The sequence below is a fragment of the Podarcis melisellensis genome, assembly GCF_964234715.1.
Source record: "Podarcis melisellensis genome assembly, chromosome: 17".
Classification (NCBI taxonomy): Eukaryota; Metazoa; Chordata; class Lepidosauria; order Squamata; family Lacertidae; genus Podarcis; species Podarcis melisellensis.
In genome coordinates, this window is record NC_138534.1 from 32,437,619 (window position 1) to 32,451,901 (window position 14,283).

General features: G+C 44.3%; 2 protein-coding genes across 5 annotated transcripts in view; one reads left to right on the forward strand and one right to left on the reverse strand.

Annotated features, from left to right (window-relative positions):
• The window catches only part of LOC309359849 (transient receptor potential cation channel subfamily V member 6-like), a 98,733-nt gene extending 97,453 nt beyond the window's left edge, over positions 1-1,280 (forward strand). For both annotated transcript variants that reach the window (XM_081894076.1, XM_081894075.1), the window contains exon 16: positions 34-1,280. The gene's annotated coding sequence lies outside the window, so the exon portion shown is untranslated. The remainder of the gene's footprint in view (positions 1-33) is intronic.
• Positions 489-14,283, reverse strand: part of LOC309359790 (ephrin type-B receptor 5) — a 157,491-nt gene continuing 143,696 nt past the window's right edge. For all 3 annotated transcript variants that reach the window (XM_081893911.1, XM_081893909.1, XM_081893910.1), the window contains 9 exons: positions 13,933-14,047; positions 12,581-12,636; positions 12,357-12,476; positions 10,726-10,973; positions 7,085-7,300; positions 5,091-5,240; positions 4,774-4,967; positions 2,605-2,760; positions 489-1,558 (listed from right to left, as the gene is read on the reverse strand). In XM_081893911.1, the coding sequence (XP_081750037.1) occupies positions 1,450-1,558; positions 2,605-2,760; positions 4,774-4,967; positions 5,091-5,240; positions 7,085-7,300; positions 10,726-10,973; positions 12,357-12,476; positions 12,581-12,636; positions 13,933-14,047 (1,364 nt within the window). In that variant the 3' untranslated portion in view covers positions 489-1,449. The remainder of the gene's footprint in view (positions 1,559-2,604; positions 2,761-4,773; positions 4,968-5,090; positions 5,241-7,084; positions 7,301-10,725; positions 10,974-12,356; positions 12,477-12,580; positions 12,637-13,932; positions 14,048-14,283) is intronic.

The following is a 14,283-nucleotide window of genomic DNA, read 5'->3' on the forward strand; positions in this document are numbered from 1 at the left end:
CATGCATGAAACCCCTAATACTCAGTAGCTTAGGCTGCTGACGCTGCATGGGTGATGCTCAACATATATGCAATCTCCTTGGATGTCCAATGCCCCTCCTGAGCAGTGCACAGTGTTGACGGGGAGCTGCCTCCCCATTCACCTTGTGTTGTCCCCGGGAATGCATTTATTTCTTCTGCAGAATTTAATTCTGCCTTTCCACCAGCTTATGTATTTGCTGTGCGTCTCCACCCCACTGTCTGCCTGCAGGACACCACCTGCTTATAACCACAAGGTAAAGTGATCATTTGTATTCCATGTCGGGTGAAAAATCTTTCTGCACTTTTTCAAGGAGGGTGAGCGGTAAAAATAATGCAAAGTACAAGCTGGTCCATCCACAATGCTGCCTATATGTAGTTCAGCATCGAAAAATGCATCTAAAAAGTGCTGGCATTGGATCAGAAGCAGATCCGTGTGTTCATCTAATAAAGCCTAGGGAACACACTTAATTCCTCTGTCAAATATTTTATTTCATTTCTGGTGGTATGAATATCCAGTTGGAAACTGCCAAGAAGGAACCTTCTGCTCTCTAAACAGAATCGCATCCCTTTCCCAGTACCTGATTACTAAAAAGCTGCTATCCTGGTTCCCTTCTTTGGGAGGATGAATGCAGGACCTATAGCTGCCCCCGAATGTTTTGGTGCCTGAGGTGGAAAACCCAAATGCCCCCACCCCTCCCTAATTAATATGGGGCCCAACCCACCCTGTGAAGTCCTCCAGTGCAAGTTCCACTCAAAATGAGCTGGAGACCCCCCCCCTGTGGATTGTGCCCAAATGGGTCAGGTCTGCTTGCTTCCCGCTTTGCCACCCTATGATTGGTGCCTAAAACTCACTGTCTGAGATGCCATCTTGCGTCACTGTACAGCTGTCTTTGCCAGAACGAGGATGTGGGGTGGTGAGGCTTGCTGCTTTTCTCAGAACCAAATCCCCCTGGTTGGAACAAAAGCTTCAAAGGGATTTCTTTTTGGCATCAAGAGTCTTTCGGCTTTCAGTTTCAACTCTATATTGTGCCTGATCCGGCTCAAGAGACGTCTTTGAGAAGCTGCCAACCCAAAGTACAAAGCCCGCTGGCCGGCCCAGGCATAGAAATGGCAGCAGGTTCGTTTTGAACTCCAAAACTATCCTTCCAGCTCTACCCTGTGTACTAATTCCCCAACCCACATCAATGTACAAGTCAACTCTTATCTAAATACCACAGGATTTGTAGTGTCTCAAGTTATGGTTTTTTTAAAAAAACAAAACCCCGAACAACAAAAAAATAACCCTACAAATCTCCAAGAGCGGCGGTCTGTGATGTGGAGGGCAACATCTCATGCACCCTCCATCAATGCTTGAAATTTACTCCTCCGTCTCCCTTTTACAACAAAAGGTTCGTTTCAATATCCATGTCCTTGGTGTGTGCTCTCTGTGTCAGACCTCAACAGGCTCCAGCTGATTGAGATGCACCCGCATGAGTTGGATGCTGTTGAGAATCTTCTTCTGATGGCCAACTAGGCTGATGCCAATGTGCTGGATGTCCCTGGAAGTAAAAAAAAAAGAAAAAAGGGAGGAAGAACTTAGATGGGGCTTTTGTTCTCTGTGTTGCCAAACTCACATATGTTATTTTTAGAAAGGTAAATAAATAGTGTTTCGGCTGGTTTTTCCTCGTCAAGTCAAAACCTTCCAACAACAGAAAAGGTTTATATGTTTGAAAATTAAATAAGCAAATAAAAAGGGAGGAAGTTTGTATGAAATTTGCTAATGGTTAGGCAAGGGAATCCTTCCAGAAAAAGGAATGTGGCATTGGGAATGCTCTGCTACACATCCACCTTACAATTCTTCTGCATTGTTTTATCGATACAAATGTCTGCAAAACTAATATAGAAGGGTGTGGGGGGGGGGCTGCAAAAGAACTGAAGGAAGTTGAAGCCACAGCATCCTGCAGATGCTTCAATGTGGACATGATTTTAAGAAAACCACTGAATCAAATTAGAATTTAGGACAGACAGAGAGGGTGATGCCTATTCATCCCTGTTAAAAAGAGCAAAGGGTAATAAGGGAAACCCAACAGAGTGGGATGACACAGAAGGTGCTATTGGGGAAAGGTAAAGATACGGAGGAAGGACTGCATTTTTACATGATAATGTGAACTAAGTACACTATACGAGCAGCTGCAGAGCTATTATTTTAACTTATTTCTGGGATTACAAAATATGTGATGGATATGAATACGAGTTTGCAAACACATACATCATACAGGCACATTCATCAGAGAGTCAATACTGTTGCAGCTTCCCATTAAGCGTACATTTCGTCAGAAACCCAGGATTGTATCCAACTTAAACTGAAATTGCTAAATAACTTTTGGGAGTGCAATGGAACTTCCACTCCCTCTCTTCATCCTGCTCCCAAGTGTGCTTGGGGGTTGGGTTTGGGTTGGGAGATACTCCCCCCCCCCGGCACACAGAGGAAGGAGAGAAAGGGAGACACTCCTTTCTGCTTGCAGAAGTCCTTCTGCACTTGCAAAGATTTAGTTGGGTACAACTCCCAGGTTTGCTGCCGCTCAAGAGGAGATGTGGCTCTTACTCTAGAGTCATGCGTGAGATGACATCGAATGTGGTCAGGCCGGCCTGGTCAAAGTTCTCCTTGTAGCGACCCATTTTAATGGCATCCAACCACTCGTGGGCATTCGTAAGTGAGGGGAAGTCTGGGGGTGAGTTGCTCAGCAGGTGCTGGGACGGTCTACGAAGAAGAAAATACATTCAAAATGGGCACAAGAAAATATTGATAGTCATATACTGAAAGGCAGCCATTTGGGATGTTTAAGGAGAAGGATATGAATCCTCAAACATGCAATGGGTGTGCAAAAGGAGGGCATTGTTGACTACAGCCTCCACCAAAGCTGCAATCCTGTATCCACTGAGCTGAGAAGACGCTCCACAGAACTGAGTGGAACTCTTTTTTCTGAATAAACATATTTAGGACTGCATTGATGGTTTTGGTGCCTTCTGTTTCCACTTTGCATATATATCGCAAGAATTACCAATAAGATACAGGTGCATCTGCAGGAAATGCGACTGCTGCATAACATGTGGATTTGGTACTCAATGGAACGAAAACCACATATCCTGAAGGCTCCCCACTCAATTTTCAAGGCACAGCATTTTCTGCTTTTCCTCCTCGTAGAGTGTGAGCTGCAAGTAAAGGCCTCTTCCAGCACTGGATCAGTTTTTGGTTTGTTTTTTTTAAAATAAAACTGCACAAGTAGGCCCTCTTCTCCTCCTGTGAAGGATGAAACCTTGTTACACCCATGGGAAAATCCCTCCATGCTAACAGGATGCATTTCCTTCCATAGATGTGGGGCCATCTAATCCGGGCTGAATCTTTCCCTCGGGACATGAAGCATCTGGCTTTGTGAAGCTGGGAAAGGCAGATGGGAACACAGCAGCTTCCAAACACATCCTTGCCGGCTCATGCTGGGAACTCTCCCCAACTTTCCCCCAAGAGAAAAGCCTTTCTTCCTTTGCCCATTTTGCTTGCTCCTTCAGCACCTTCGCCCTTCTTCACCTGCTGGTATCTGCCCCATTCAGCCACAGGGATCATTCCTCCTTGCTTAGCATCCCAATCAGGGACCCAGGGAGTCTGCATGCTGCTGGTCCACTAAAGGAGCACAGCATCTTTTTGACAATAACAGACCTGCTATAGTGTGGGGTGGCTGAGAGTGTGAACTCTGGATCTGAAAATCCCTGGTTCATAGCAGCCAATTCCTAGGGGCTGGGGTCCCTTCAGCCCCCCTGCCCAATAAAATATTTGAGGGGACTGGGCCCTCCAAAGTTGATGGGCATTGCCACTCAAAAGGTGCGCATGTGGCACATATTGTGATCGACCTACCTGGGCCCCCCAATATTTTATTCAAGTTGGCACCCCTACGCTGGTTCAAATCTCACCTCCATTATGACCTGAGACCTTAGGCAAACTATTCTACCTTAACTTCAGCCCTTCAATCAGCAGTATAGGGATAATAACACAGACCTGCATGCCAGGGTTGTTGTACTATGATGTATACTCCATGCCTGGGGAAAGTACTATGTAAGAGCTAGGTGTTATCATGGTTATTTTGCATCGGCTTCTTTTGAAGCTGTCAGGATACATTTGGGAGAGAATACGCTGTGCCCTGTGAAGGTTCAAATACTAGAGACATTCTTGGGTCCTCCGTGAGCCAAGGAGTGTCATGCCTAGATAGCTCAGTTGGTTAGAGTGTGGTGCTGATAACACCAAGGTTGCAGGTTCGATCCCTGTGTGGGATAGCTGCATAATTGTCGGGAAATGAACTAGATGATCCTTACGAGTCCTTTCTAACTCTGCAATTCTATGAGTCTATGATTACCACCCTCCTCTCCCACATTGCTGTGATATACACTCAAAACCCTACTTATCACCCAAGCTCAAATGTTAAAGGACTTCTTTTCCTGTGCTAACCCAGGCACTGTAAAGCACCTGAAAACGCAACTTTTGCTGTCGCAAATCACTATGCAAAGTGAGCTTCTGTGATACATTTCGAACATAACATGTGTGTGTTTTCTGGATTTCTTGATGAAAAAATATTTTTGTCTGCGGGAGGCACCAGATTCCAGGTCAACCCATGAAATAAATATCAGTCGCTTCCCAGTTTTGAATTGCAGCTCTTCCCTCACTCCCTTCTGCTTGCGGATCGTACTCCAGAGTCTCCTCCCATCCCATATGAGCCAGTCTCACCTGCTGTTTCCTGTGCCAGTAGCTTTGAGGGCAGACGGCTTGCGGATCATCTTGTCTAGGGCGCTGACGATCTGCTCAAATTTGGGCCTCTGGACCCGTTCCTTCTGCCAGCAGTCCAGCATCAGGAGGTGCAAGACAGTGGGGCAGTCTGGGGGAGGGGGCAGGCGATAGTCCTGGTCGATAGCATTGATGACCTGCAATGCATCAAGACATGTAGGTCAGGATATAGATAGTCCCACTGTGGCATGGATGAAGGTCTCCCACCAGCAACACCATGAGTAGATGGAAAGCAGCGTCTGCTCCATGTTAGGACTTACATCCTGATTGGACATGTCCCAATAGGGCCTTTCGCCATAGGACATGACCTCCCACATCACAATGCCGTAGCTCCAGACATCGCTTGAGGATGTGAATTTGCGATACTGGATGGCCTCTGGGGCTGTCCAGCGAATGGGGATCTTGCCGCCCTAGAGGAGGACAAGGAAGAAAATGAGTAAGCAGGGAATATTTATCAACTCAAAACAAGTGTGTTTAAGGCACATTCAGCCTTGACATTTGGTGGAAAAGATGCTATTTTATCTATCTGCTTATTTAGAGAGTTTTCTGATTAAGTAGTCTATAAATATTTCTAAGTGGTGAACATAAATTGATAAAAGGCAGCAAAACCCACAAAACTGTTAGAATCAAATAGACATAAAAGAATTATTGAAGAACTGTGTTTCGTAAGGATCATAAGTATTCTATTTTATATCTTCTTTCTTTTTATTATTCTTCATTTTTGATACTGCGTTTTATTATCTTTTCATAAAAGATTTTAGTGCTCAATATGTTAAAAACCTTCGATAAAACTGCCAAACAGGATAAAAAAACAGATACAAATCACGAAAAGCTTTTAAAGCAACTATAAATAACTAAATTATAAGTCTAGGCAGGCTTGCGGGGAAAAGTTTTCAGTAGGTGTCTAAAGCATAATAATAATAATAATATAATAATAATAATACCCCACCCATCTGGCTGGGTTGCCCCAGCCACTCTGCATGGCTTCCAACACATATAAAACCATAATAAAACACCAAACATTAAAAACTTCCCAATACAGGGCTGTCTTCAGATGTCTTCTAAAAATAATAGCAGTAAGATTGCCTGGCTACTGCCAATAGACAGATTTACAGAGTATAGGTTCTGTCACACTAAAAGACTCTTCACAAATGTGGAACAAACATTATATCACATTTGTAAAATATGTGCAATAGGCACATATTAGGCAAGGCATCTCCAAGGCTTAAGTAAGCTGGCTCCAAGGTATTAAGCGCGTTAATAAAATCTTGAAACTGGCCCAGTAACAAATTGGGAGCCTATGCAGAGTTCTGAGTACAGGTGTAATATGCTGACAGGATCTGTCAGCAATCGTGCCACACATTCTGCACCAACTGCAGTTTCTGCATTCGAAAAGTGCCGCAAGCTATTTTATAGTGTTTTCCCCACCTCTCAAAACAAAAGCCATTTCTTTCAGCCCCGAGGTGAGCTCTGAAAAAGATGGCACTGCAGGTTTCTGGTACGGTTGCAGGTGGAACAAAGAACAGCCAGTTCCTTCCCAGACTCCAATTATGTTGTGACTGGAAGGGGCACCTAATGGCTAGTACACATGACACCTGTCGATCCAATCATTCGAGTGAGTTTCGCTTTTTTAAAAGAATGAAATGGGTGGGTGGGTGTGTCAGCTTACTTGGCTACCCAGTGCTAGTTACACTAAATCTGCCAATAACATAAGTTTTCCTTGAAGTTGCCTGGTCTGGAGACATAAGGACACCTGACCATTAGGTCCAGTCGTGACCGACTCTGGGGTTGCAGCACTCATCTCGCTTTATTGGCCGAGGGAGCCGGCGTACAGTTTCCGGGTCATGTGGCCAGCATGACTAAGCCACTTCTGGCGAACCAGAGCAGCACACGGAAAGGCTGTTTACCTTCCCACTGGAGCGGTACCTATTTATCTACTTGCGCTTTGACGTGCTTTCAAACTGCTAGGTTGGCAGGAGCAGGGACCGAGCAATGGGAGCTCACCCCGTCGCGGGGATTCGAACAGCCGACCTTCTGATCGGCAAGTCCTAGGCTCTGTGGTTTAACCCACAGCGCCACCCTTATCCCAGGTCTGGAGACATCCCACCCCCTAAAAAATTGGGTTGCATTTCACTTTAGGTGGAAGTTTGACGGCAAAACTGACCTTGACAAAACACAAACTGGTTCCTATAGGACCCGTCCGCCTGAATATTGCAGAGTGGCGAACAAGCCCGTTTCCTGAGCGCGAACTCACCAAGGCTCCCGTGTATGTTGGGTTTGAAGCATCATCCTCCAAGAACCTTGACAAGCCAAAGTCCGACACCTTGCAAACCAGGTTGCTGTTGACCAGGATATTGCGAGCCGCCAAATCCCGGTGGACGTAATTCATGTCGGACAGGTAGCGCATGCCGGCTGCTATGCCGCGTAGCATGCCCACGAGCTGCAGAACGCTGAACTGCCCTTCCTTTTGCTGCGGACGGCAAACACGAGAGAGAAGGGTCTGAGTGGAAGACTAACAAGAGACTCCTCCCATCCCCTGACCCAAAGGAAGACCACTGCTGGGAGGAAAAGATGGCCGCCGTGATGGAATACTATGACACAGTGGTGACCTCAGGGTTTTGGTTTCCCCCCCCATGTCATCAAAGCAGAGCTAGTAGTGCAATGATCTATAAGATAGGGAAAGCCCTAAGAGGGCTATTTGTAAATAAACTATTCTTATGAAGCGAAACAAGAAGGTCTAATGAGCCATTTGCTTGGGCTTTACCACTTCAGACTGCGGGGATGGGGAGCTCAAAAGACTGAATGCTCCCCTCCAAACAAAATGAATGCCCCAAGGAGAAGGGTTTTTGCATATCTTCACCATTAACTTTTGAGTAATTATTTTTGAGTGGAAAAGCATTCAATCGTGCAACACCCCCCACCCCGTACCCTCACCTCCACTGGCAATCTGATGTGGTACAACCCGGCCTCTGTTACCCCACCGCAGTGAGAACCAGGTCTCATGTGTTATTGCTGAAGAAACAGAAATGTTAGAAACTAAATGCAAACAACATGGAAGCACCAGGAATTGTAAATATTTGGAGGAGGCTCGGAAGAGAGTCGGTTTATAGGAAACGAGAAGGGATGAAAGGACAGAGCTTCAAGGACGGCAATGTTTTTGGAAAGGCAAATAAAAAAGTTATAAGCTTTTAGAGATGTTATTAAAGCAAGATCATTTGAAGAAATTAATACCTTCAAATAAATAGGGGGGAATGGGAATCAGTTAACTACACAACAATAAACTGCTCATTGCTTGAGGGATTTCTAACAATAACTATACATGTTAGAAAATTCAGTATGACATTGCTGTCGTTGTTTTAAAAAACCCCAGCATAAATATACAGACTTGACCTGTGAACATAAGACCTGATTAGAAAATCCAGTATCAGATGAAGGGCTGGAGTTATTAAGCATTTAAAAGTAAATAAAGCCCCTGGCTGAAGTGGAATTGCCAGCTGAATTGTTCTGGCATAAAATCACAATTTTATAAAGTTGGTTCTAACTGTAGGTGACATTTCTAAATTCTGGAGTCCAACAAAAAAAAAGCCATTATCTTCAAAAACCTGTAAAAGTTTCATTCAGCCTCAACACCTTCTCACCAACGTTTTTTAAAGAATATATTAAATCAAGATTTTCAGTTCAATGCAACTATCTTTGCTAATTGCTTAAATGCATTCAGTGTGCATTCCTTCAAGGGAGGAGAGATAATTTTAGATGGGTTATGGACACGCTCCGTCAAGCTAAAGCTATCCGATTTAGGGGTTTATTCGCAGATGCAGGAAAACCTCATGGTGCTGAAGAGAGACTCCTTGATAATGTGCCTTTTAGCCTGGGATTTAAAGCAAACATTTGAGAACCAAGGATGGAATTCAACATAGTGTGGCTCAGTGCAATGGGACTTTTCACTTCTCTACTCCTCCCCCTTTGCACCCCCATTAACCTGTTCTGGGTTTCCCCCCAACTCAGCCCTTCAGAGCAGATTTAGAGGATTAAGGTATTGGGGGGGTGAGAGGGGGCAGGAAAAGTCCCATTGCGCAAGTGAAACGCGAGAAAATTAGTTGAATCCTGAAACCACTTCATTTTTTTAAATGTAAACTTCTATAGTGGATGTGCTGCTGTTACAACCCACTTTAGGTCAGGCTGCGATCCAGCAATGGATTCTGATATAAAAGCTAAACATCACAGCTATAGATTCTAGAAAGTATTGGGTTCTTTGTGTGCCTGTTCTTCCGATAGCAAGTTCAAGGTAATGCTACTCGGCTGAAATCCCAAACATACTTACTAGGGAGTAAGTTAATCGTGATTGGAAGTGGAGCTTACTTCAGAGTAAATATGCATAGCACTGCACTGCTTAAGAAAGGAATTCAGACACAGATCGTAAAATATTTCTCCGTCAGGAATGCCTGAATTCAGCATTTGTCAATTGTAAGGATGAACTGATCTGACTGGCCCCTACTGGATTAATGTGTGGATTAGAATTTAGTGACCCACTGGCCTTAGCACTTCCCAAATGTTCACAGCTCAAACCGTACCCCACCCCCACCGGGGGGGGGGAATAATTTAGAAATGTTTTTTGAGAGAAAATATACATAGAGATTTGTATTTTGAGAGAAAAGTTTTAAAATATGTACTTACATACATATCTCTAAATGTGAATTTTCATTTGTGTGTGTGTGTGCTTTAAACAGATTAATGTGGATAAGGGACAAAAAAGAACAAACACATTGAAGTGACAGAGACCAGTAACAAACTGATTCATCCTTCCTAGTCATACTGATTATGTGGCCTTCATAAAGATGAGCCTAGGATATTTAATCCTAGAGCTCAAAAGACTCTTATTAGATTTCTGCAGGTTCTCAAGCCGTATAATCTATTTTTGGCCATTGAAATGTATACATTTTCCTTTAGTTTATATGATTTCTAATATAACTTTGAAAACAGCAGTGCACAGATGTTTTAATGCACCACTTGAATACCTGGGTGTGAATACTTCTTTGGATCAGTTGTTTGATTTAAATTACTGTCAGATTAATTCAGAATACTGAAGCATATTTAAATGCATTTCTGTGCATGTCTACTTACAAGTAAACATCACCGAGTTCAATGGGGCTTACTCCCAGAGAAGTATGTATAGTTTTGCAGCATGAATGGAGTAAACCGAACATTTCCTAGCATGGAATTTATCATCTAAAAATGAACATAACTTTGATTCATAAACAGAATTAATTAAACAAACAAACAAACATGCTGCCAAGGTTTAATTTTCCAGTTTTAGATTTGTTTATATCTAAATTTCAAAGGAAACTGTACTCTTACAGAGTGGCCTTTAATTTCGTACTTTGGCAATAAATCTAAGGGGAGATTCAGATTCCAAGGGGAGACTTTGGCTGTAAATCGCTTTGGGTTGCCCTGGGCAAGATAAAGCAAATAATAATAATAATAATAATAATAATAATAATAATAATAATGCACACAAGCATGCTAAATAAATACGTGACGGGTTTGTGAGGCTGTGCCTCCCCATCATTTAGTTGTGGTGTGACAGGCCTTTGTGTGTAGCTCCTTCACGTGAGTGAACCCCTTGACTGGTCCCTCCTGGTGTTAAGGGAGCTCTGTGAGACCCTCCTGTCATATGAGGTGGTTAAGACTTTGAATAACGTTCTGACCACAATCCCTACATTTGTCTATCTGGTGTGTTGACTGGCCCATTCCACTACAATGCAGTAGTCACCTGCCCCAGTCTTTTGGTGGCACCTCCAGTGATCTGGCCTTGAGATAAGGAGGACACAGAGGAGGTGAACGGGCATGTAAGAAGACAAGGGCAAGAGAGGGGTGGGGAAGGTGAGTTTGCAATACCCGGAGGAAGGAATCCAGAGAGCCGTTCTCCATGAATTCTGTGACAATCATGACAGGGCGGCTCTTGGTGACGACACCCTCCAGACGGATGACGTTTGGGTGCTCAAACTGTCCCATGATGCTGGCTTCGCTGAGGAATTCCCGGCGCTGCTCATCGGTGTAGCCTGCCTTTAGGGTCTTAATAGCCACTGTGTATTCTCGTTTCCCTGGAGGCTTCAGGCGCCCAAAGCAGACCTCTCCAAACTCTCCTGCCAGGGGTAAGGGATGGAGAAGACACCACATCAGACAGAGGAGGAGCAACCACGTTCTCCAGTTGACATCAGGAGGCGCCGACACAGAAACTGGGCAAAGGCACTGCTGTGCTCTAGATGTCTCAAGACACCTAGCACACTTAGCTTTATTTATTGCTGGTTTTTTGTTTACAAAGGCTATGGTGTTTTTAGCCCACCCTTCCTCCAAGAAGCTCAGGGCAAGAGTACACAATCCTCTCTGCCGTTATCCTCACAACCTACCTTTTGTGAATTAGGTTAAGATGAGAGGCCAGCTAAGCAGTTGTAAGAACAGAAGAGGAGCCCTGCTGCATGAAAAGGTCCAGCATTCTCTTTTCACAACAGCCAACCAAAATCCCCATGGGAAGTCCACAAGCAGCACATGAGCACAATAGCCCACCTTTCTTTCCCTACAACTAGCCCTGCCTACATGGATCTGGTGATCATACACCTTTTGCAATGGCATGGAATTGCATCACAGTTGGATGTGCATGTGTGAATGGGGTTCAATCTGTGGACAAGGGAGGAGAGCAGGCAAGAGGACTGGTGGAGGAATATGGGGTAGAGAAGGTGCTGCTGCATCCCTTCTTGCTGACTTAAAGGTAAAGTGTTAGGGAGCCTGGTAGTATTCCCAGAATTCGCCCCTCTCTAATCCCTCCCAAAGCCAAGATGAGGTCCACAATGTGAAGATGCAAAAATGAAGCTCTAGTGAAGTGCTCTTAAAGAAAGCTCTAGAGCAGTGGTTCACTATTGGTGGTCCATGGCACATACCTGGCCACTGTCTGGGACATCTCAGTCAGAGGGGCCTTGATCTCACAAGACAGCACCCAAAAATGCATGAGACTGAGGTCAGACATGAGTCTTGCGTGCGACTGAAGTAACCCCTCCAAAAAAGATTGCGGTCCCATGCTCTCGAGTGGATCATGTGATGTGTGCAGCACGGCCCAGAATATGCACATCTTGGTTTTGTGCTGAGACATGTCAGAGTGTATGGTGGCACCATTAACACAACAAAAACTACTACAGAGATATCAACATTTTCATGGGTTGGCTTTTGATAAACAGGGTCCTCAGTAGTACTTAGCTAATTGGGAAACACTGGTCTACAGCAAAAACTGACCAACAAGAGGCTCAAAGTGCACTTGAATAGACCCTAATCAAATGGAGCAAGATCTGAACACCAGTCCAAGAACTAAGTTAGAGAAATCAAAGATTTATAGAGCATTGTGCTCAACAGGGCTTACCCCAAGAGAAGTGGATAGGGACTGAGGCCCAAATGGTGCTTGAGGCAGATCAATCACTCTGCAAAATGGGACTGAAATGTGATGGGGCAGATGAGAAGCGAAATAGTTCCTTCATTACCTGATCCAATGACCTCCTCGATCTTGACAAATGATACATCAATTTCCTTGGCAAATTCCCGAATCGCTTCGTTGGGATCTTCATAGGTGGATGGGTCAATGTAATACTTGACCCCAAGACCTGTGAGGAAGAAGGGAAGCTCCAGAGTCAGTCACAAAGATGTTCCTCCAAAAAAAGAAGAGGCTATTATTAAAAGAGAGCTGAGCTCCTGTGCCATCGCTTACCCCGTGTGGTGATGTACTGCTGCAAGCGGTCTGTGTAGGGAGTCTCTCGTCTCTTACTGTGGAGGAAAGGGAAAGTTCAAGAAGGGCAACCTCCTCATCACCTCAAGTGGAGTTAGGAGAAAGTACATAAATGGGCAACCAAAATGAAACAGGGACAGGGCATGTCTACTGAGAAGAAAGTCCTGCTGAGTTCAGTGGAGCTTCCTTTCAGACTAAAGATTGTAGAAAATTCTGCATAGCATTGGGGAGAGAGGGCATTTCTTCTCCTTTTTCTGATAGCAGTAGACCTTGAGAGGCCACCCAATGGAATTGATTCATAATAGGGTCAGGAAACAATAACACATCAGGAAGAACATTCTGACAGCAAGAGCCATTCAACATTCCCACTGGGAATGTATGTTGATAACCAAAATCTGATGTTCACTTTTCCTTTAGGCTTTTTGCAGGTGTGGTGCTCAGTGTCATGTCTCCCATTACATCTGAACAATATACTCCTTGTAAGAGGCTGTATACGGCAGCCTACAATTCTTTTTTCAGTGACCTTTCAATTGCGACATTCTTAAAAACATTGGGGGTTGGGCATAATTCTCAATAAACTGGACAGAGCCCTGTGCATTCCAAAACCCATGATTTTGCAGTTGGTAAATGCACCTGGTTGGGGCATAGGAAGTCTCTGGAGTTACTATGCAGATCAGGGGCTTGAGCACTAGAAGAGGGGAAAGCAACTAGCAACTAGTCAGGGCGAAAGACTATTCAGAGCTGTTTGCCTCTGCTCTCTCAGCTTGCCCAACCTGCCAGCAATTCTCTTTTAGGTGCCTTTAGTTTGAACTATAGCATCCCTTTAAATAGGATGCCAAAATCTGAGCACCCCTTGAGCCAGGGCTCCCTCATTTCTACCTGTTTTATCTATCCAGTTATAATCAGGTCTGAGTCTGGGGCGGAAAAAAATTGGTAAGTCCATCCCTCTGACTTGGCTCCCCTTTGTGCAACATTCACAGATAGGAGACAAAACAAAACAAAAATTCCTTCCAGTAGCACCTTAAAGACCAACTAAGTTAGTTCTTGGTATGAGCTTTCGTGTGCATGCACACTTCTTCAGATACCTGAAGGTATCTGAAGAAGTGTGCATGCACACGAAAGCTCATACCAAGAACTAACTTAGTTGGTCTTTAAGGTGCTACTGGAAGGAATTTTTTTTGTTTTGACTATGGCAGACCAACACGGCTACCTATCTGTAACTGAAAGATAGGAGACAGGGAGTCTTCATTTGAGAACAGTAGTTTTAAACTCTTGGCTCTCCTTTGCATGAAGAGCTGGTACACTCTGAGACAGGGCGAGGACAGGAGACTCACCTCTTGAAGACAATGGCAAGGATGGCAATGGCCGCAATTACCAGGAAGGCCAGGCCACCAAGTGCCGAACCCACAATAAGCGGCAATCGGTCTTGCACCATCTCGGAGCGCTCGCCTGTCAAAAGGGACAAAGTTATTTTCTCTCCTTTTAAAAATATAAAATTTTATTAAAAATTTCAGTTATACATTTTCCACAATTAAGTGTCCACCAATAAAACAATACATTCATCGACTTCCCTTCTTCTCCCTTCCATGGTTCTTTTAATTTTCCCAATAATGCTGCATATTGTACTTCAACCATTTAAATTCTCCCTCCCTTTTCATATTACCTCAACTTACTTTACTCTGCTG